The sequence below is a fragment of the Salvia splendens genome, chromosome 8, assembly GCF_004379255.2.
Source record: "Salvia splendens isolate huo1 chromosome 8, SspV2, whole genome shotgun sequence".
Taxonomy (NCBI): Eukaryota; Viridiplantae; Streptophyta; class Magnoliopsida; order Lamiales; family Lamiaceae; genus Salvia; species Salvia splendens.
In genome coordinates, this window is record NC_056039.1 from 4171276 (window position 1) to 4195996 (window position 24721).

Genomic DNA, 24721 nt, shown 5'->3' on the forward strand with positions numbered 1-24721 from the left:
AGCCCAATTAATTCGCCGGACAATTTCAAATCCAATTAGCTCGAGTATGGCTACCCTGACTTTGCTTGTCTCGATTGACATTTCTATTCATATGTGTAAATCTCACATATCTCTTGTGACATATGTACTAGTGATTCCATCAATTCTTTAGGAAAAAAATAGTCCAAATTTTATAAAAATGAAAAGGGATATTTATCAAATCAACACGAGACAATAGAGAGATTTTAACACTTTTTAACTCATTTGAAGCAATAAATCAAAATTTCATGTATGTGTCCATATTATTTTCATTTCATTAGCGCGTTACATACACAATTTTTTATCATGTGATACAATAGACATTTATGGACAAACAATATCGTGCGCAAACAAACAACTTTAACAAAAAACAATTCAGTTTTCTTAGTCAAATACCTCTTGATTGGCCCTTGCAATAAGAAAGGGTTATCTTTTGATCAAGTAGATACAGCCATATCACAAATGATACCACATACCCATATCAATTTGCTTGGACAATTATTTAGACGACAGAGATGGATATCCTGCTACCAAATATTTAAATACATATATGCTTATATCTTATTGTTGGTCTCTGTCAATGTTGATCATACACAATAATCGAGTGTCCTTGGTTCCATCTACCATTTTTTAAAAATATATATCTATGATTGTGTCTTCCTATTTTCTTCCTATAAATAGCAAACAGGATTTCCCTATTCCAACTCACCAATAGAGATTCCGATTAAAATTATAGCAATGAGATACACTATAGCTAGCTTCCTCCTTCTTTCACTGGTATGTCCACTCCTATCAAGCCTTGTAATACATTGATCTCATTTGCTTTTTATTAATGCGTTATACTTTTAACAATATGTTTCGAGCTCCACTAAAAGTAGAACTGACTAGTTGACATTTTCATTCAACCAAGAATGTTTATTTGTGTTTTTAAATACATCAAATGAGTCCTCATTTTTAGTGTCTCAATTAAAGCCAAGAGACGCGAATGGAAGAGTATTATAGAAGCATAAGATTAAGATGTAGATGACAAATTTGTCCCTTAAATATTGGCCATTTTCCAATTTTTGGGTTTATATGATGAGTTTGTTGTAGTTTTTGACCTTACTCGGCTTATTTTCTCAATGGGGTTGTCCGAAAAATGCAGATAGCTTGCAGTGTCAATGCAAGAAAAGATGGAGGGGGAATACTGGCAAGGCGTTGCGAAGGATCAGAAAGCGGAAGGAAATGGCTGCCACACAGTGGGTGAGACATCAATCTTCCATGTCAAACCTAAGTATGAGGAATCTTTTGCAAATGACTTTAAGAGAAGGGTTCATACTAGTACTCATGTCAGCCATTTAGCTTTTGTGAGAGAGTTTGAGCCTAGACCTAGTGCTACATCTTATGTTGATCGTCTCAAGCCTCATGATGATAAATCTTTTGTGAGAGATTTTGAACCTAGGCCTAGTGCTACGTCTTATGTTGGTAATCTCAAGCCAAAAAATGAGAAATCGTTTGTGAGAGATTTTGAGCCTAAGCCTACCGCTACATCTTATGTTGGCAATGTAAAGCTTAGAGATGAGAAATCAAATGCTAACAATTTTGAGCCAAGACCTAATGTTTCAGCATACACTGATGACGTTAGCTCCAAGAAGGAGAAATCAAATGCTAATGACTTTGAGCCAAGACCTAACGTTTCAGCATATACTGATGATGTTAGTTCAAAGAAGGAGAAATCTTATGGGGAAGACTTTGAGCCAAGGCCTAATGTTTCAGCATATACCGATGATGTTAGTTCAAAGAAGGAGAAATCTTATGGGGAAGAAGACTTTGAACCAAGACCTAATGTTTCAGCATATACTGATGATGTTAGTTCAAAGAAAGAGAAATCATACGGGGGAGACCAATCTAGCTTTAAAACAATTCACCTTGTTTACGTAAGTATTTTCTTCTTTATTAATGATGCAAAAGTATGAGATTGCTACCTACTAGAGTATCTCAACTGGGGATAGGGATGCTATGTAAACCTAAATCATAAACACGTTGGCCTAATGTCACAGAAATATAAATATATACATTTAATACAGTCATTTTGACAAAGTTATAACGATAGATAATTAGGAGAAAAAATCTACAAACATCATACACCCACATCTCATCAAGCCTAAAGTATATGATGTGAGTTCTAAGGAGAAATCCAATAGTGGAGACTTTGAAGTTTGAACCAAGACCTAATATTTCAGCATACAGTGATGAGTGATAGTGAATCTTCAGTATGAAGTTTAGTTGTATTGTGTGCTCTTATGTCACCTATCCATGTAGTTATAATGTATAATGGTAGTTATAATGTATAATGGTGCCCGCATGGGCAGCGCAGTTGGCTACGGAAGGGCAGATCTTGCTGCAATAATGTATAATGGTGCATAAAGACTATGATTTTCGAATTAAGTTTAGTCATGTTTGTCATGGAATGTGTATTTTAGTTAAAAGCTCTCGGGTATGTTTGTATTCATCATCAGATCGGTTCGATTTTCTGGTTCAAACCGTCATCATCAACACCATTATCTTTTCCTGTACTAAAGTTTCAAGTATTCGACATGGAGAGCAGAGGCTAGAACTTAACAAAGAAATATTCTAGTTCAAACCGTCATCATCAACACCCTTATCTTTTCCTGAACTAAAGTTCCAAGTATTCAACATGGAGAGCAGAGGCTAGAACTTAACAAAGAAATGTTAAAGATGAAAGAGTTTTACACAGAAACTGCAATCAATTCAATTCACTGAAAAGTTCTATCCAGCTCTGCCAAATCAGAGCAGTACACATGGAAAGCAAGCCAAGTCCAAGCTCAGGAAATAACAAAATGAAATTGCAATACAAACACTAGTATACACGCATGAACTTAGTGCAACACAAAAAACATAAGAATGATGAGTTCTGGTGCATCCCGGGAACTTCTAAATTATAGTAGTACTCAATTAACATTCGCATCCAGTTGACCTTTGTTGGGCGCTGTTACCAACATCAATTGTGTCCGGCAGGTATCTTCATCATCATCAAGAATATTAGCAAGAAGGATATATGTCGTGCAAGAATTATGAGATCAGTAAAATGCATGAGATCATGTGAAGCTTCAAATTTTAACACAACTGTCATTACTTCAGAGAAGTTTACTTTTTTAGAGTAAAACACACGCACGACTAAATGAAACATTCTGACAGCATTATGAGAAACAGAACAAGTCTAATAGAGTTGGTGCTAAAATATAAATGCAACTTGATGAGATGATATGGGATTTTGTACTCACACTTCTTCCTCTTCTCCAGTCTTCAAGGCATTCTTTGCAATAACCTGAAAGGCTTCTTCAACATTGGTGCCTTCCTTGGCAGAAGTCTCAAAGTAAGGAATATTCCCTTTTGAGGCACACCAAGCCCGGGCCTTTTTCTCAGATACCTATGTAAAGGAATTAAAGCAGGTAAAACAACGTCAATCTAAAAGAAATTCGCAGTTTATGCATTGGAAACGGTACAGCACACCACCTCAGTCTGCCAAACAGATAGGTTGAACAGTATTTATCATGGTACAACAAGCACTGAGTAAATACGAAATCGAATGCAAATGGATACCAGATCAGCTGTGCTTGAGTTTATCTCACTTTGATGAATATCACTAATGAGCTATTTATAAAAGGCTATTTTGGTGCAAATACTCCTACTTCTAAAACTTCACTGTCTACTTTTTAAAAACAGGCAGCAGCAGCTGAAAGGACCACCGGTCTGGGGAAGGAAGGGGAGGCACTGACTGGGACAGGGCAGGGTTAGGGCCTAGGGGAGGGGGTGGTGCTGACAGAGGGAAAGGTGGTGAGGGGGATGAATGGCAGCAGTAGACATCAACAAGGAGATTGGGGCGGATGAGCTTCCCTCCCTTGTGTTTTAATTGAGACGGTGAAAGAATTTTGTTTACTATCCACAATGACTTTCGATTTTTGCCTTGCCATAGTGGGAACGTAACTTATAAACATACTTGTGGGTAAGAATCTATTGAAGATTTTCCGTGGTCGAGGGAAGGAACACAGAAAGTAAGAGAAATGAATAGATGTAAATGTAGATTTATAGGTCCAAACCATTCCACCACAGATAAGATGTCCTAATGCCTTTAGCACAGTGATGCATTTCCCTATTACTTTAGTGACTCGGACATTATATTCAAATGTCACAAAAATGTCTAATATAGTTCGGATTCCACGTGCATGTAGCTTCACTGGGATCATCTCTGAACCTCAATATATATAGAAAAAAGGGGGGAGGAGGAGTTTACCACTCTACTATTTCCACCATCCACGTCAGTCTTGTTCCCGATCACCACAAATGGGAAATTTTCAGGATCAGAAGGGCTAGCCTGCAAAAATTATTATGTTTCATTAGTATGTTTCCATTTTTTTCATTAATGGGATAGAGATACTCTGCAATTGCATTAGGATGAAAAGTCCTTTCTTCAGAAACATAAAAAAACTCAGGGCTTTCAACACAACTGAGCTAAACAATGTTTGAGTAACATTTGGCAATGTCATGAAGAATTTCAAGTTGCAGTAACTTAGACTGCCTTCACATCCTTACCCTTTCTCTGCTAACATAAGCCGTCTATTTTCTTAATGCAGAAAAAGGATGTCTTTGTTAATTTAAACCATCATAAGGGAATATGCTTAAGGAAATGAGGGTTGATGCAGGATAAGATGCACAGATATAATTAGTTTTTTTAGTTATCAGTGGCCTCGGTTAGAATTGATTTGAAAGGGCAGTTATTTGAAGGAGAGCATTCTCAGAAGAAAAAAAGTGCAAATACCTGAATCAAAAACTCTTCCCTCCAGTTATTAAGATTATCAAATGATTTCATGACATTGACGTCATAGACAAGCACACAGCAATCAGCACCACGATAAAAAGCAACTCCAAGACTTTGAAATCTTTCTTGGCCAGCTGTATCCCATATCTAATTATACACAGACACAAGCATAGGGCATAAGAGGCATTATAACGAGACACATTACACATAGTATGAAGACAAACAATTTACAAATATCAGTACTTTGATAACATATCCAATGTCTAAAGTGACCTGTATGATGCGATCCCTTAATGACTCTATCAAGGTATGTTTGATTTTTCACAATCCAAATTTAAAGCTAAAACCTTTAAATTAAGGAGAATATACTCTCCTTGTTTATTATTATCATAATCTGATGTGTAAATCAAACAGAACTGCTCTAGCATCTAACTGCTCATCCCATTCAGAACAAGTCTTTATCAGAATGAGACTGAGACTGAAACTAAGTCAGAACCAACTATATTACAGAGGAGCAAGACTATTTCTATGTTATGGACATGGATAAGAAACTTGAGATTTATGTTTCCATGTTCTGGTGTCACGTGCCATAATTGTTAGATAATGAAACTAGCAGCTTGCATACATACCTGCAAAGTGAAAAGCCGATCCTCAAACTGCACTTCCTTTGTCAAGAAATCTGCCCCAATTGTAGCTTTGTACTGGTTGCTAAACTTCTTGTTCACATATCTTTAATCAACAGGTTAAGAACACAAAAGCCAAATAGCATGAACCATGTTTCCATAACAGAAGCAGTAGATTACATTTTGCATCAGCAATTATTAAAATAAATGAGTAGGGTTGAGGATACTGGTTCATCAATGAGGTCTTGCCGACCCTGAAAAATACATAGACAAAACACATTAACAAATTATCCATCAAATAACAACACACATAAATAGGCATGTCATTATTAGCAAATTTCACTCCTCCTTTTGCTGATTTGCAAATTATTATCTAGCTTTGCATCTGAAGCAAAGGGCCAGACTTTGTATTATTTTAAAAGAGGAGGCATGCCATAAATCCGAATTTCACTCCGTTTTATCTACACGGAGCTTGAGATCCAAACTCATGCGCCTGAATCCAGATCAGTCCGAATTGAATCAATCAAACATCCTAATTTTATTAATTTCATCTGCAGAAGTATAAATTAAACAAACCAAATCCGAAACAGCGATAATTCCCATACACACACCAATTCACACATAAACAACCGAGTTTAGTGAAAAACACACCCGCTATCGCCGAGGATGATGACCTTGAGGAGAGCTCTTCTGCGAGACGGCATGGTTTCGGGAATTCTGGCTGGGAATTTGACCCGTTAAAAGTTTCTTCGAGAAAAGGTCTCTCTCTCTCTTCGGGCGTGTTGCCAGACAGGCGATCCAAATTGAATCCGGGTTTCGATTCGATTCAACAATGACTGCACTTTCTCTCTCTTGAGTTCAATTTTTTCTCTCACTACACAACAAAACAGTTGGCATGGATGTCGCCAGCTGGCGTTCTACGGAATATTCGGTTCCCATATACACAATTTCTACTTGGATAATTACTTTACTTTTTATTGGATTCCTATTTATTTTGATCTAGGAGTATTGATTTTGTTAAATCAAGTGCTCGTATATTGTTAAATATATCAATCGTATCCAGGAATAACATCACACTATTAAATCAATTATGAAGAAATGATATGCTATATATATTATGTGGGCTTCTTATATGACCACTATTCTCATTGAACGCACGTTTAGCATTGTTTGTTTCAATTTATATATTTAGTTTAATTCTAATACATTAAAAAATGTTATTGCAATTTTTAATTTCACAAAATTCATTTAAAAAAACTTGAGGTGCTCGTTTTCTCTGTAATTTTAAATAAATTACTAAAAAAATAAATTGAGCTTTAATTTTTTTGAATTTTGTGAAATTAAAAATTGCAATAACATTTTTTAATGTGTTAGAATCAAACTAAATATATAAATCGAAAAGAACAACGTTAAACGTGTGTTAAACGAGAGTGATGTTCACATAAGGAGCCCACATAAGGTATACCATGGACTAGGTATGCCAAAGTGTCAATCTTAGTTGGTATGTCCATTCAATTATTTTTTTTACATGTGGAATTGTATATAATCACCTTCCAACTAGATGGCCATGCAAAATATGGTAAATGCAATAATATCACGAGTTATTTGGAAAGAATCTCATACTTCTAGGTAATTATATTATAAACAAATTTGGGCATAATATACACTAGCACATATTACCTAAAAATATGAGCTCTTCACGTTGATACTAACAAAAATTACTATCATATTACATTTTCAATTTATATGATTGAGACTGCTTTCCCTTTGTATTGATAGCTATATTGCACATAAATAAATAATTACTACATATATAATATAATTCTTGTTTTATTTTACTATACACATCAATTATATTAAAATTATTAATTATGTTAAAATACAAAGGTACTAGTTAGTACTAACAAGATGGTTTGAAGAATAGAAAATGACAATTAAATTTAATAAAAATAAAACTACTGAAAATGGAAATTATTTGAAAGCAAAATACAGTAAATGATAAATTTTTTTTATAAAACCTAAAATTCTCTTGAAACAAAATACGGTAGATAAAATTAGAAAATGACAATTAAATTAAAAAACATAAAACTACTGTAATCAAAGAGATCACCAATCAAAAAGTTTAATCTTATTAAAAAAAGTACTCAATGAATTTTACGTACATAATAGATGGAGCTTCTCATTGCAAATATATACATGTATTGTGTATATATGGTCGAAAATTATTATAAATAGGAATTATAGGATGCAAGAACATTTCCATAAATATCACATTATGTGTGTCCATCTAGCTGGATTGATTATATACAATTGGAAGGTGATATCATAGTTAGGTAATCTAGAAAAATAATTGGAAGGTGATTATATACAATTGGAAGGTGATATTAGTGCATTTACCATATTTACCATACTTTGCTTGGCCATCAAGGTGATTATATACAATTCCACATGTCAAAAATAATTGAATGGACATACCAACTAAGATTGACACTTTGGTATACCTAGTACATGAATTTTTTTTCTCATGTAGCAAATCATTTCTCATCAATTATAATGTTAAATTTATCAATAGTATCCAGGAATAATATCAATTTTATCATACTTTTTCAAGTTATTAGTTTTATCTCAAATTTTTAGACTATATTAATATCGTCAATTGCTGTTTGATGGTATTAAATTGGAATTGAAAAGAGAGAGATCGATTAAAATTTCTACTACTCATCATTATTTCCGGATAGCTTCATGGCAAATGATAGCAATAGGTTTACAAATAGCACGAGATCGTCAATTTAATACAGTACTATATTTAAATTTTATATTATATTTTGCGAATAGTATTCCTCAAAAATTAAAATACTTTAGACGACAAAATATTCGGATCATGTAACAAAAAGACCTAAAAAAAGAAAACAACGACAGTTGATTTCCCTTGTTGTAGGAGACTGATGGAAGAGGGTCATAGTTTACTACTACTTTACTTGTTGAAATCAGCTTCTTCTCTAACAATACTACTCATTTTCTTCCCTTCCTTTCTCTCTCTCCACTTCAAATCTCACTTGTTTCCCTTTGTTCAAATGTTGTCTGTTTTACTCATGAATTAATAATGACATTAACTGAAAATTCAAAAAATATAATTCAATTAATACCACGTTTGACATAAGACAGATATATATCTCTTGATCTTGGTTAGGTTATTACATTGGATCGGGAAATATAATCTGATGCGTATACTGCAAGACACGGCGACCGAGGAGGCGTCATCACCTCCTCCGCCTCCGCCGTTGAGAAAAAGCCCCCCGCCTAAGGCTCGAGCACCGCCGCCGCCGCAGATGCTGACGCGTGGCGAGTTAGACGAGGGGTGGAGCGGGGCGCTCGCGGATGCGTTTACGTGGCCGCCGCCGAGTAAAAAACATCGAGAGGACGCCATTATAGGGTCGACGGTAGGGGTAGGATTGGCAATCCTCCTTCTCTTGATCTTCTGCTTATGTTGCTGTCGAAAGAAGAAACGCAAGGATTACGATGATCATGAGAGTTATTATGATCGAGAAAAGCCTCGTCGCGATTCAGGTACGTATCTTTCTCACATTATCACTTCTAATTTTACTCCTAATCATAATTAGGGGAGGATGCACATCATGCACTAACAAACCATCTATACCAAAAAGATAAAAGCTTAATACTCTAGGACGATCATATTCAAACACAACACTCCTCTGCCCGCGATCATGGTGTCGTGGTTAATTTGACACCGACCTTAAGATATAAAAGGAAAATGAGTGAAAAAGATAGAAAAATGTGAGTCATACTTTTGTACACTATATTCGTTTTACAATAAAATGTGAATGTAAAGAGTTAACGGAAATTTGGGCATACTTATCATTTGTCGTGGAATTGAACCGAGACTATAATAGCAAACAAAATGATTTTGTTCAAGAAATTGTTCTTTCCTTTTCTCTCCTTTAAATGTCGAAAATGCATAGAGTTAAAATAATCGGTTTAGAGTTAGTGTTTTTAATTTGTTGCAATTATTTATCGTACCTTCAAAAAAAAATCTAGATAAACCAATTTTTATTAGCTCAAATTGTTAGAAAACCACAAATTTGATCAAATTCTCAATTATCTGATGAAATATTTATTTCAACCAAACTATGAAGTTTTTTCATGAAGGTGTGGGTGATATCCATGTATAATTTCGTGGCGTCGGTATTAATTTCAACAAAATTGTTCGTGGGGACAATTCAAACTGCATACTATAAATTACAAAATGAATCAGAATTTGACCTATTTTTTTATTTTTTTTTCCCACAATTTATCCTTTTGAAACAATTAAATTGTGTACCACATAAAGGACACTACTACAAAAGCACACATGGGAACAGAAACTGGCAGAACAACGGCAGCTACAACCCCAAGGACAGCAGCAAGAAATACCCACAGCCGCACAGCTCAGAGCAGTGGGTCCCAACTCCGCCCCCGCCTCCACCCAATCTGAGCTCGCGCATATTCTCAGGGGGGGCGACGATGCCCCCTCCGCACCCACCAATGGTGTGGAGCGGCGGGAACAACAAGAGCACGTTCTCAATCAACGACCTGGCCGCCGCAACGGACGGGTTCGCGCAGGCAAACCTCCTCGGGCAGGGGGGGTTCGGGTACGTGCACAAGGGGGTTCTCCCCAACGGGAAGGAAGTGGCGGTGAAGAGCCTGAAGTCGAACAGCGGGCAGGGGGAGCGCGAGTTCCAAGCGGAGGTCGAGATCATCAGCCGCGTCCATCACCGCCATCTCGTCTCCTTGGTTGGCTACTGTTGAAAAGTAAAATGCGGAAAATAAAATTGAAGAACTCTTGAAGACTACATTTTGATTGATTTTGAATTATTGTTGTTGATACATAGTACATAGGTATTTATAGGACTCTCCACATTAATATACCTAGGAACTATACTTATTGGAACTCCTCATTATAAATATTATTCTCTTCTCAACATACTTGGGACTCCACACATTCTTTTCCCAACATACTTGGGACACTTCAAGTTATCTTTCCAACACTCCCCCTCAAGTTAAGTATCGAGTTTTTTCGACACTTAACTTGCACGATCTTCACTTTGATAAATAGTTTATATTCGTATTCAGGAGTTTCTTCAATTCATCATTGATAGTTTATGCTCGTATCATAGAGCTTCTTTTCATTGAAAGTTTAGACTCGTTTCACGGAGTTTCTTCGTTTTTTTCATTGAAAGTTTAGGCTCTTATCAAGGAGCTCTTCATCATTGAAAGTTTAGACTCATTTCAAGGAGTTTCTTCAATTTTCTGTTGACAGTTTTAACTCGTGTCATAGAGCTCTTCAATTTTTGATTGACATTTTTAACTCGTGTCAAGGAGCTATCTTAGATAGTTTTTGCTCTTATCTAGGAGCCAAATCATTTTTTTTTCTGACCGACAGTTTTCACTCGTGTCGAGGAGCTCTCTTTCTGACTGACAGTTTTTTTACTCGTGTCGAGGAGCTTTTTTTCTGACTGACAGTTTTTACTCGTGTCGAGGAGCTTTTTTTTCTGACTGACAGTTTTTACTCTTGTCGAGGAGCTCATTCGGACAGTTTCGACTCGTGTCGAGGAGCTTTCTTTCAGACTGTTCTCGGCCCATTCCAGCTCAAACTATGAGCCCATTTTTCATTTCTATTTTTTTTTCTTGAGCCCAATAACACTATCCCAAAATTGCCCATGTTTCTTCTTTACGTGATAACCCCATATTGAGAAAACAATCAAACAGTGCCTCTTTTCTCTTCTCGCCGACAACCTGTTCAGCGGCGCCAAACTCCGACGAGTAATCGCCGTACACTTCTGGTTGGATCCACCCTTTGCACGGAGAGACATCTCAACGAGCTTTTGCTCTCGCCCTCTCGACGTTTTTTCTTCTCATTCCTCCGATGTCGGCTTCTTGTGCCGAACAACTCTTCTCCAGCAGCCGTTGCGGTCTTTCTGCTGCCTTTACCGTCAGCAGCCCTTCTCGGTCGCTCAATCTTCTCCAGACATGCCGGTTCCACCACCAGCTCTCTTTCCTACTTCCGACGAGGCTGCCTCCTTCTGGTTTCTTCGGCTGTGGTAGTCCTCTCCCCCTCGGCCGGACAAACCAAGGACTACTCCGTTTTTTTCTCTTGAGGGTTTAGGTCTTCTCGCCTCCTCAGCCGGCGGGCATCCTTTACTTCTCAGCCAACATATATTTGGAGAGGGATTGTTCGGTCGGATACTTTTCTTCTCCCCCTCGGACGGACAAACCGAGGACTCCTCTGGTTTCTTCGATTGTTTAACATCCTTTCCAAAATGCATTGCCGCTGGTCTCAACAAGTTCCTCTGGGGCCATCTCTTCTTACTCGTCTTTTTTTTCTCAATTCGCCAGAATAGCATCCTCGTGAATTTCCCGTCGCCTTTCTCTCCTCGGTTTCGTGGTGACACAACATCGCCGCTGCCAGCGCTGTTCAACCGCCGACCTTGCTTCTCGGCGAACTTCTCGCCTCTACCACCTCCACCGTGGTCGGTCGTTCGTAGAGCAGCAACCTCGTCGGCACTGTTGGGTTCCGCTGCCGTTGAGAGTTGGCGTCTTACTGCCTTCGCCCAGCCTCCTCGCCACCAGCGCCGCTGTGACGCCCTCTCGCCTTTTCTGTTCCTATTGTGGCGTTGCTGTCGCTCATGTTTCATGCATTTGCTTAATCATCAGTCGGCACCTTCCCGACCATTGCGCGCCCGCGTCTCTGGCTCTTCTCCGTTCACAATGACCACGACCTTTAATTTCTGCGGGGCATGCTCTTGCTCCCTTAACGGCCTCATGGTGCAGACGTATGTTTGGTTTGAACCAGTAAAAATCCCAGTAGTGTGAGATCATTTTTTCACGGCTGTTTGGTTATTTGGGCAGATTCTTGGTTGTATATTTGGGAGGGTTTTGTTTTTTTTTGTTTTTTTTTTCTATAGAGACAGATTGATCCATACGAGGATCGAACCTGCTTTGATACCATGTTGAAAAGTAAAATCTGGAAAATAAAACTCAAGAACTCTTGAAGCCTACATTTTGATTGATTTTGAATTATTGTTGTTGATACATAGTACATAGGTATTTATAGGACTCTCCACATTAATATACCTAGGAACTATACTTATTGGAACTCCTCATTATAAATATTATTCTCTTCTCAACATACTTGGGACTCCACACATTCTTTTCCCAACATACTTGGGACACTTCAAGTTATCTTTCCAACAGCTACTGCATCTCCGGATCGCAGCGGCTGTTGGTTTATGAGTTCGTTGCTAACTCCACTCTCGAGGATCACCTTCATGGTACCTACTTTTTTTTAATGGGTAAATGAATATAAATTTAATGACGGTCTCGTGCAGGGCCTGACCGACCGACTATGGAATTCTCAACTAGGCTCAAAATTGCTTTGGGCGCTGCCAAAGGCTTTTCTTATCTTCACGAAGATTGTATGTTCTAATTTTCCTCATAATTTATTATAATATCATAAGTGGGCATTACTATTGCTAATGTATCAACAGGTCATCCTCGTATTATCCATAGAGATATTAAAGCTGCAAATATTTTGCTTGATGACAATTTTGAAGCCAAGGTATGCCATTGCCGGCCTATATACTCCTTTTGTTTCAACTTCCAAGCTAGTTGATGTACTATTTATTTTTAGCCCAAAGTTTAAAAAGTTAATATTTAAAAATTAAGTGAAAAGAGAATAAAGTATAAAAAGAAAAAGAAAAGAAAAAAGAGAGTAAAAGGAAGAGAAATTATAAAGGTTTTACCATAGAGGAAATATAGCAAGTAGCATGAAATAACACAAAAAGAAATACTCCCTCCGTCCATAAAATATTGTCCAAGTTTGACTCGGTGCGGGTTTTAAGAAATGTGAAGAAAAATGAGTTCAAAATGTTAGTGGAATGAGGGTCCCACATTTATAGATTAGTTTTATAATAAAATGTTAGTGTAAAAAGTTAGTGGAAATAGAGGTTCATTTACCAAAAATAGAAAGAAAAAAAACAAAGTGGACAACTTTTCATGGACGGACCAAAATGACAAAACTGGACAACATTTCACGGACGGAAGGATTATTTGTCTATATATATATAATAGAGTTGTGTAGCAAGATAAAATAAATGTCACACGTCAATGTGAAAAGAGAACCGAAACAACTATATAAATTTCATGAATTATTCAACTTATCACTAGTTAGTTTTAAGATGGAACCTCTCCATGAACTGGTATTAGATCAGGTCTTCGATTGCATGCTGAAACTTCAATTGACTCAATAGTAAATAAAAAAAATGACTGACTCAATAATATATTTAAGCTTTAAATTTGGTCCGGTTTGATGTAAAAGGTTGATCCAGCCCAATGAGAAATAAAAAATTCAACCCTTCCGAAGTACACTTTGAATGATTTGGGAAGGGTGTTGTTGGCAAAAATAAAGCAAATGTCATAAATCGATATAGATAGAGAACTTGAATTCGCTATATAAACTTATATGCTACTCTATTTGTCATCAATTGATTTTATATACACATTTGTTGTGTAGGTGGCTGATTTTGGATTAGCCAAGCTTTCGTCCGACAACAATACTCATGTTTCAACTCGCATAATGGGAACTTGTGGGTATGAAGTGATATTCTCCAAAAAAAATTTAAAGTGGCAATATATGTAGCTAGGTAATTATATGATTACCTTTTGAATTGATGTTAAATGCAGATACTTGGCTCCTGAGTATGCTTCAAGCGGGAAGCTAACTGAGAAATCCGACGTGTACTCATTCGGGATCGTGCTTCTAGAACTCATAACTGGCCGTCTCCCAATCGACGACACAGGGGATGAAGAAGATGATAATATAGTTGATTGGGTAATTTTTTCTGTATAATATTTAATTTAGTTGTCTAGAAATTGAAGATGTAAAATGACTCTGTGACTCTTATTATGGGACGGATTAAAATAGAAAAATGTGACTCTTATTGTGGGACGGAGGGAATAATACTTGATAGCTTGAATAGTATTATTTGATTAAACAATTGAATATATATTGATGCAGGCTAGGCCAATTTTGATGAATGTGGTGGGAGAAGGAGCAAGCTACGAAGAGCTGGTGGATCCAAAGCTAGAAAACGGATATGAGCATGGTGCAATGCTTCGTATGGTTACCGCCGCTGCTGCCTGCGTAAGACAATCCGCAAGAAAACGTCCTAAAATGAGCCAGGTTCGGCTCATTCATGAGTTGTACTTCATTCGATTATCATATTTACTTGTGATTAAAAGTCATGTCTAATTTTATCTTTTGTACGATTGTCTTTTATCTCAAAAGCCCTCGGGACAATGTGTCTTGACTCATAGGTCAAGACATGCATTGTATCTCATGATTAATCATCTAACCTCCACTCCCTATGACTAATTTAATCCTAGATGACCTATTTTGACTTATATCATATATGTATCTCATAATATCTTATCTGATGAATCGAATTTCACCTTACCTTTTGGTGTTGAAGAAAAAATAAAAGATTCAAAATTAGTTTATTTATTTATTTATTTATACCGGCATGGGCTGATCTACATGGTGTGGGGGCGTCAAAAGCCCCTCTTCAAAAATTTATATTAATGTTTTCGAATTTACAAATTTATTTTAAAATCTCCTATACATGTCCATTCTCAATACTTCAAAGATTTGTTTATGATACTATATTGTTGCTCCTCCTCACATCAATTCATGGCTCCGGCCTGTATACAGGTTGTTCGGGCTCTGGAAGGCGACGTTTCGTTGGACGATTTGCATGAAGTGATATTGAAGGGTTCGTTGTCAGCGAGCAGCTCCGACTTCGACTTGCAAAGACATCTAAGGCCCGGGCCCGGGGTTTCTAATCAAAGCTTCACTAGTAGCGACGTAAGTGACCAACCCCAATCTAGTTCCCACGAACAGAGACGGCCCGGCCCGATGTTCCGCTACGGCTCGTGACTTTTTTGTAAACTCAAATACCGTCAATTCTTGCGATTCATTTTCCATGCGAATAAAGGCCATGTTTGGTTGCCAGGATTCTGTCTGGGAAAGTAATCTGATTTCTTAAATTTTAAATTCCTGTGTTTGTTTCCGTTTTTAATCAAACTGGGAAAGTAATCAAAATCCTGAAACAAGGAAAGTTAGTACAACTTTCCAGGATTCTGAATCTTAAATTTTCTTAGGTATTCTTTTTCCCAGTTTTTTAGGATTCTTACATATTTAATGCAATATAGTACAGTTTATCATCATCATCATCATCATCATCATCATCGTTATTATTTATTACAATGTTTTAAAAATAATTTAAAAGTATAAACCATACTATACTTAATTTCAGGATAATAAATAACTATAATTCAAATTATCATAATTATAACTATATTATTAATATTTATTTTTATTTTTATTATCATAATAATAATAATTAAATATAATTATTAATTTATGAATTAGTAATTAACAATAAAATTGTAGTGAAATGTTAAATTATAAAATTTATTCAATTAAAAATTAAGTAAATATAATGATAATAATAATAATAATAATAATAATAATAATCTTATTTATTATTATATTATTATATATTATGATGTATAATCCATATTTAAACTATCCATCGTAATAATAAATAAAATAATATAATTATTATCATTTGTAATTAATAATTTATTAAATAATATGTATTATTATTTTTTATAAATAAAAAATGATAAGTATATTTTTAGTTTAGTGTTTAAATCAAATATATACTTTCAAATCTTGATATTTTCCAAACACGGGAAAATAAAGTTATTAGAAATCATATTCCCGGGATTCATTTTCCCAGGAATCATTTTCCTTGCCAACTTTACTTTCCCGCCAACCAAACATGGCCAAAAAGTAGTCGGAAACTGCAAATGCTAGTTTTGTGGTTTCTAATGCTTAGGCTTTTTTAGTGTTATTGATTTTCCTAGTTAGGTTGGTAGGATCTACTATTAACTTTTCTTAATGATGCATCAAGTAGTGTGATTAAACTTATATGGGCTCTCAGTATTTTAGTATCTATTGGTTTGATAATTGAGGTAGGTAGTTTTGATAAGATAGAGAGTAAGATTTGATTATTTAGCTTTGCGGTTTGATTGTAAGATTGTTTATTTGTGAAATAGGAGAAATCAAAATATTATAACTAAGATGCAAAATATATTTAAATAAATAGTAGTACTAGTAAGATTTTGTTGTACAGGTAAAAATGGGTAAATTGGCGATAGACAAAATTAATGGTAATAATTTTTTTGTGAGGGTATTTTTGTATTAACTTGGTTACCAAACAAATACTTAGCCATGATTAACTTTGACATCTTGGATTCTTGGTTACGAAATATTAACATAATTTCCCATGATATATTATACTAATAAGGAACGAAATTATAGGTTATGTTAGTCGAAGTAGGGATATAATCAAATGCAAACTCTAAATATTGTACAAACTTCAAACTATGATTTTGACCGTTGGAAGATGTTGTGTTGACATTGTGTTGACATTTTCTATTGCTATTATTTTATCATTTGTTAACATTTTCTGACGGTCCATATCATAATTTGGAATTTGTACAATCTTTAGAGTTTGCATTTTATTACTACCAAGAGTAAGAATAAGCTTGACTAGAAAAAACTCACAATTTTATTCAACCAAAATCTTCTGCCTCTTCATCGATTTACATCACCCAATTTATAGGCAAAACTTTTATATACTACATAGACACAACTCAAATAAATCCTAGCAAATACTAACTACACGTAAATACTAATCTATATGATACCGGGTTGAGTTGTTAGTGTGCTAACTAATTTACAGTAATAATTAATAACTTTCAATTATGTGTATTAAAATTATCAACCTAAGACATAATTATATCAATACAACATGCAAATTTAAATATCAACACAAAGACATAAGTTTATCAACACAAGAAGATTGATAAATTTGTGTTTTTGTATTGATATTTTTAACTTACAAAATTGATATTTAGTTATTAGTTATTACTATAAAAAAGTTAGTATTTGATCATACTCTAATATGATACCGACCTAAATAATAAAATAAAACATCCTAACCCTTGTTTAAAGTTAGTATTTGATGACACCCATATGATACCAACCTAAATAATAAAATAAAACATCCTAACCTATCTTAACAAAAATAAAGGAATAAAATATTAATAAATCTCCTTATATACCAAACATAAATCCTAGGACATATATATAGCTATTTTGTTTACTTGTAGCAACATGTTCGTTCTTGAAATTGTTTATCGATTTATCGATTGAGTCTCCATCCTCAATCATGCTATCATTCATTCCATATTCCCATCCTCAATCATGCTATCATTCATTCCATATTCCCCTTTATATTTCACGTCGAGTTCACGTCCACCATATTATAATTATCTTCCTTCCCAAATATATGTATCACATCAAAGAGTAAGAGAGAAATATTGTTAGTGAATTATGGGGTCCACATTATTAATACTTCATCCGTCCCTGAAAAGTAAGAATTTTCTAATTTTGAAAACTTCATTCTCTCTAATGACTGAGACTCGTTCCCCACTAACAATCCTTTTAAAACTGTTTCTTTCTATCTCTCTATTACTTTTCTAATTATGCATTAAAATAAGTGCCGAACCAAATGTTCATACTCTTCGGGGACGAGGGAAATACTATTTAAATGTTTCAAACTTTCCATATTTAGAAATTGGTCTAATTTTGGTGAATGATCTAAAATGGTAAACTGGTCTATTTATTGTGGATAGATGTAGTATATGTTTTATAATTATAATTATAAAGTGATTTTTTTTTAAAAAGATCTCCAATTTTTTTTCTTATGGAAACTCTTTTTCCCAAAATATTGATATATCGAGTTACTCTATATGTAGTCTTGGATATTTACTTCCTCCATCCACCAATACAAGGTCAATCGGACACGAATTTTAAGAAATGTAGTAGAAAGTGAGTGGAAAAGATTAATGCCATATTTGGTTGACGGGAAAGTAAAGTTGGCAAGGAAAAAATTTATGGGAAAATGAATCCCAAAATTATGATTCCTAATAACTTTACTTTCGTGTGTTTTGAAAATATCAAGATTTTATATTTTATATTTGATTTAAACACCAAACTAAAAATATACTCCTACTTATTATTATTTTTATTTTATAAAAAAGAATAATAAGTTAAAATTTTTAATAAATTATTTATTAAAAATGACAATAATTATATTATTATTTTTATTATTAGTTAAATATGGATTATCTATCATAATATATAATAATATAATTGTAATTATAGTTACATGGAGTATTATAATCATAAATAATTATAATAATAAATATGATTATTATAATTATAGTTATAATATTTATGGATATTATAATTGAATAAATTTTATTATTTGAATTCACTATGACTTTATTGATTAAGTAGTAATTTATAAAATAATATTATTATTTATTATTATATAATTTATATTTTTTAATTATATTTATTTTTTAAAATATATTTATATATTATTAAAATATAGTTATAATTATGATAATTTTAATTATAGTAATTTATTATACCAAATTTAAGTATGATTTATAATTTTATATCTTTTTTAATATATTGTAAATAATAATAATAATAGTAATAATAAAACTATACTTATATTGCATTAAATATGTAAGAATCCTAAAACTGGGAAAAAATACATAAGAAAAGTTAGGATTCATAACCATGGAAAGTTGTACTAACTTTCCTTGTTCTCAGGATTCTGATTACTTTCTCAGTTTGATTAAAAACCGAAACAAACACATGAAATTTAAAACTTAAGGAATCAGATTATTTTTTCAGACAAAATCCTAACAACCAAATATGGCCTAAGTGAAAGGTGAATGAATACTCTTATAGTTTTACAGTGAAATAAATTAGTAGAATGTGAAGCCCAACGTCAAATATATATGGAAAATGGCTTCACTGATTATCATTTTTATAATTTTCATTATTACAATATCAATTAAATCCAATAGAGTCGATTTGATTATTTATGTAGTACTAGTATTATATAAATCGGAAAAAGAGCATCCGCAATGGGGCGGACGATATCAGCCGCCCGATGCCTCTGGCGTGCCATCGTCCGCCTACTGTGGGTGCGCGGACGATGCCCGATGCATAGTCCGCGGACGATACGCGGACGATAGGGCATCGTCCGCCCACTGTGGGCGACGCGGACGATGCAACGCATTTTTGTTTTTTTTTTAATTCCGAAAAATTTATTTATATAAATATCTCCTACCCCACCTTCATTTGTAACCTTTCCATTCACTTTTCCACACTCAAATTACACTATAAAATGGATTCCGGTGAATACCGAAGTCCGAATAGTCCGATGTTTGGGGGTGATGCACGTTGGCCGGGTACAGACCCTGACGAATATCAGTCGTTCGACTCCAACATGCAGTACGATCCCTAATTCAGTACGGATTCGTACGGTCTGTTTGACATGGAGCCGTCTCCAACTCGCCCCGCCGCCCCTTCTCGCCGCCGCCGCCGCGCCCTCCGCCGCCGCCGCACCTGCCAGAAAGAAGCAGAACCGGCACCGGGCGTACAAGGTGCCACCTCCGGAAACGAATGAAGAGTACGCCCCCGGGAGGACTAACTACCAACCGGATGAAACCCTCGTCTTGGCGAGGTGTTGGGTGGATATTTCGGAGGACCCGGTATTCGTGAACAACCAAAAGCAGGTTGCATACTGGGAGCGCATCGCCTAGCGCTACAATGAGGCGAAGCCGCCGAGCGCGTACAAGCGCCATAGGGAGCAGGTCTGCAAGCACCACTGGGATCAGGTGAAGAAGCAAGTCAACATGTTCTCGGCGGAGTACAAGAAGTGCTCGAGGGAGCAGGGAAGCGGCGAGAGCTTGAGCGATGTGCGCGATAGAGCGCTGTTGTCGTACCAGTCAATGTACGGTGACTTCAAGCATTTCAACATCTGGGCGCTCTTGAAGGACAAGCAGAAGTTTCAGGGCAGGATTCTGCCATCGGCTGCGCCAAAGAGGACGAGGACCACCGAAGCCGGTGCTTACACAAGCAGCGAAAGCGGCGCATATCCGGTGGACCTCAATAGGACGATGTACGGGGAGGAGGAGAGTTCCGGCACACCGGTGTCATCCCGACATCCCATTGGCGTCAAGGCTGCGAAGAACAAGGGGAAGGCGAAGGCGACATCCTCCTCGCAAGCCGCGGCCGCCCCCCATCACCGATCCCGACCCCGACCCCGGCAGCACTTGCCTATGCGGAGTTGGCAGCGGCCGCCAACCGGAGGACGTTGTTGGACATGCACAACGCCCTCATGCAATGTCAGGACCCGGCCAAAGCCGAATACCTCCAGGGGATGATCGATGAGCTGCGCCGCAAGTTGGGACTTTTGTAGAGTAGTCAACTTTTTTTTTTCTATTTCTAACTCGTGTAAACCTTTTTTTTTAATCAATGTAGGATTTTCCATTTTTAATTAATCGTGGTATTTTTAAATTATTTTGCATTGACATATTGAAAACATTTAAATTAATTAACAAAACAATAGTGAAACCTATAGGGCGGCCTTTATTGCTGCTTATAGGGCTCCCCACTGCAGGTGGAAGGGTAGGAGGATAAAATGCTGACGTGGTGGTGCATAGGGCGGGCTTTAGGGCGCCCCACTGCTAAAAGCATCCACAACGGAGAGCACACCGCTGTCCGTCCGTCCGTGCCAGTGGCACGACACCGCTGTCCGCCGCTGCGCTCTTGCCGCTGGCACAACGCTGCTCTTAGCTAAGAGCACGTCCGTGCCAGCGAGCAGGGCGACGTGGCGCATTTCTATTGGTCGTTGGAATTTTCTTTTTTTTTTTCTTTTTTTTTCAAAAAATCGAAAATAATACCAAAAATAAAAAAAATAAAAATTGGATTTCCAAAAATATACAGATTTTATTACCATTTTTTTGAATTTTTTTTTGAATTTTTTTTTTAAAAAAATTAATCTCAAAATTATCTATAAATACACACATTCATCATCCATTTGGGCGAAATTCGGCCACGAGTAGTGGTTTTTTTTTTATTTTATGAATTTAATTATATAATTTTTAATTTTTAGGATTTAAATTATGTAATTTTTAATTTTTAAGACTCTAATGAAGAAAATTTTAATTTTTAGGAATTTGTAATATTATTCCGGTTATTTTTAATGCATTTTAATATTGTGAAAATGTTTTTATTTAAATTGAATAATAGAATGGTGGGACCCTTGAGCATGTCATTGCGGAAGAGTACGGATGTGGGTGTTGTGCTCTTGCCTAAGAGCAGGGAGTAAAAGTGGGTCCGGGCCCACATCCGTGCTCCTTGGCAAGAGCACCGATGTGGATGCTTTAAGAGCATCTGCAACGGTGAGTAGGACGGCGTCCGTCCGTCCGTGCCAGCGGTACGGAAACGCTGTCCGCCGCTGGCACGGCGCTACTCGATGCATCGAGTACGTCCGTGCCAGCGAGCAGGTGACGTGGCCGACGCTGATTGGGCAACGGCATAGCCGTTGCATTTGAATATTATTTAAAAAAAATCGGTTTTTAATTAAAAAAACTGATTAAAAATAAAAAAAATATTTTCCTACTTCCCAAAAAAATTATATCCGTTTTCTACCCACTTTCATTTTTTTTCATATTTCCCCCAAAAAACACATTTTCATCAATAAATACCCCCACTTTCACACCAAAAAATTCACACCACACTTCACAATTCTCATCTAAATTCTCTCATTTCCATTCTCGTCTACATTCTCAATCTTTCTTCCACTGCTACAACATAACAATGTCCGGCGGCGGCGATCACCCCCCGGGCTCCCACGGTTGGAACCCCGATTGGTTCGGTTCACAACCGTTTCCTAGTCCGGAAATGGAATTTTTTGCCCTTCCTCAAACCCAAAGTTCGGGAGTTCCGGGTGGCTACCGGCCTTACCCGATCGACGACCAAGATGCCCCCGAAGGGCTATACAGGTGGACACCCGAGCCTAGAGCGAGGTCGACTGCACCCTCCCAAACTCCGACTCCTCCTACTAGCGGTGTCCGCACACTCCGGTGGCGATGGACCATTACACCGAAGATCCGGAGGTTGGCACGAACCAATCTGGCGATCACTATTGGTGGCGCATTTGTAGCCGGTACAATGAAAACCGGCCGGCGGGAACAATCGAACTCAACGCCATCTACCGAGCCAACGAAGAAATCCAAAAGTTCCAGGGGTATTACCTCCAGGAAGAGCGGTCGGCGGGGAGCGGCCGGAGCGAGGTCGACGTCATCACTGCCGCGATGAACACTTACCAATCCATGAACTACAAGTCGTTCAAGTACCTCAACATTTGACAGGAGACGCGGTCGCATCCTAAGTATAGGGGAGACGTAACATCTTCCTCTAGCGGCTTCTCCAAACGGTCAAGGTCGGTATCCTTATCCGACGCCGGCTCCGAAGACGTGGTTAGCCAACTCGCCGGAGCTAACTTGGGTAGCCCCGACGCTGGCCCGAGCGGTTCCCAACGCCGACCGCAAGGAAGGAAGAATGCGGCGGCTAACCGCCGTCGTGCCGCGACTCCATCCGGTGATGCTCCCGAACCCGCTCCCGTTCCCGTGCCCTATGCGCCACCTCCACCCCCCACCGACTCGTTATGGGGGATTTTGGCCCAACTCAATATGGTCGATAGGTCAACTATGACCCCCGCGCAACTTCGATCTCACGAGGCCATGATACTGGGCCTCCAAAAACAATTGGGGGTAGTGCCGCCGGATGAATAATCTTCCACGAGGATATTTTTAGCTTTAATTATGTATTTAATTTTTAGTATTTTAATTATGTAATTTTTAATTTTTAAGATTTTAATTATATAATTTTTATTTTTTAGGATTTTAATTATGTCTTTTTTATGTAATTTGTAATTTTATTTCAGCTTTTTAATGAATTTTAATATTATAGAAATATTTTTATTTAAATTGAAAAATAGAATGGTGGGACCCTTGTGCTCGTACTTGGGGTGTTGTGCTCTTGCCTAAGAACAGACAGAAAAAGTGGGGCCAAGCTCACAACCATGCTCGTTGGCAAGAGCACGATTGTGGGTGCTCTAAGGGCCTGTTCAGTGCTGTAGATGTGGGTTCTCAAGATATGGGTATGAATTAGAATTGAGATGGTTGGGCCCATTTGCAGCCACTAAATGACACACCCCTCCCACCGTTCAATGTTTTAGAAATGGGTGTGCATTAATTTAGCGTAATATGCTGAAAGACAGAAATGCCCCTCAAACCATTTTTTTGCTGGGTTCGCGGCGTGAAGAAAAGAGGGCGGCAAATTGGATGGTTTTAATTTTTTTGGAGCCTACATAAACTGAAGCAGGAGTCTTCCATTTCGTCCACACTCACAGCACCCAATCTAAGGTTCAATCGACATGCAGGTATGCAATTTACGCGTCTCCGCACTATCAATTTGTGTATTTTCAGATTATTTGGCATTGTTTCGTTCAAGTGAATGTCTGTCGTTGAGACTGGAATAATATCAGTGGTAGCTAATTCAAGGGACTAAACCCATCTAATTTGTTGTTTATGATGTAATGTATATGATGTGTTTGATGTAATGCATTTATTCTGTTTACCTAATTTGAGTTTGTTATGTGCGAAATGCAAGATGTGGCCGAAGCTTTAGTCCCCTTTTTTGCTTAGATAACTCAGGACTCAATTCTCCGTATATTGTTCGGTTGTAGGGTGGGATATCTGAGTCGAATCGTCCTTCTAATATGCAAGCTAGGGCAACTGCAAGCGAAGGTATTTGTTATTCCTCCACTGTGGTGTTGAGTTATGAATGGTCGTACATTAAAAATTTATGGTTTGATTGTTTTTTATTCATTCAGGTGTAGGACAGACACCTCGTCGGAAGTTCCGCAAGGGTGAGCGCACTCGGAGAATGTGGGTTGCAAGAGAGGAAGAGATTTTGGCAACAACATTGCTGGGTTTGGTTGCTGATGGATGGAAATCCGATAACGGATTTCGATCAGGGTATCTAACCAAAATCGAGGACAGCCTTCGTGCTGAGTTCCCCAACACTGACTTGAAGGGAACCCCTCATATAACATCTAAGATTTCGGCATGGAAAAAAAGCTACGGAATCCTAAGAGCGATCCTAGGGCGCACTGGAATTGGGTTCAATGCAGATGGT

General features: G+C 37.0%; 3 protein-coding genes across 3 annotated transcripts; 2 read left to right on the top strand and 1 right to left on the bottom strand.

The window, feature by feature from the left end:
• The first annotated feature begins 736 nt into the window (after positions 1-736).
• Positions 737-2293, top strand: LOC121744236 (organ-specific protein S2-like). Its single transcript, XM_042137718.1, has 2 exons — positions 737-795; positions 1163-2293. Exon 2 carries the CDS (start codon positions 1179-1181, stop codon positions 1971-1973), a length of 795 nt encoding a protein of 264 aa, XP_041993652.1. The 5' UTR covers positions 737-795; positions 1163-1178; the 3' UTR covers positions 1974-2293.
• Positions 2294-2745: 452 nt separating this feature from the next.
• LOC121743718 (ras-related protein Rab7-like) lies at positions 2746-6346 on the bottom strand. The gene is made up of 7 exons (XM_042137064.1): positions 6112-6346; positions 5688-5714; positions 5467-5566; positions 4838-4984; positions 4313-4393; positions 3303-3448; positions 2746-3040 (listed from the first exon to the last, which is right to left on the bottom strand). Exons 1-7 carry the CDS (start codon positions 6162-6164, stop codon positions 2974-2976), a joined length of 621 nt encoding a protein of 206 aa, XP_041992998.1. The 5' UTR covers positions 6165-6346; the 3' UTR covers positions 2746-2973.
• Positions 6347-8935: 2589 nt separating this feature from the next.
• Positions 8936-15468, top strand: LOC121742975 (putative proline-rich receptor-like protein kinase PERK6). The gene is made up of 9 exons (XM_042136136.1): positions 8936-9027; positions 9809-10255; positions 12711-12788; positions 12846-12932; positions 13005-13075; positions 14030-14106; positions 14200-14347; positions 14534-14698; positions 15227-15468. Exons 2-9 carry the CDS (start codon positions 9982-9984, stop codon positions 15449-15451), a joined length of 1125 nt encoding a protein of 374 aa, XP_041992070.1. The 5' UTR covers positions 8936-9027; positions 9809-9981; the 3' UTR covers positions 15452-15468.
• The last annotated feature ends 9253 nt before the right edge of the window (positions 15469-24721 follow it).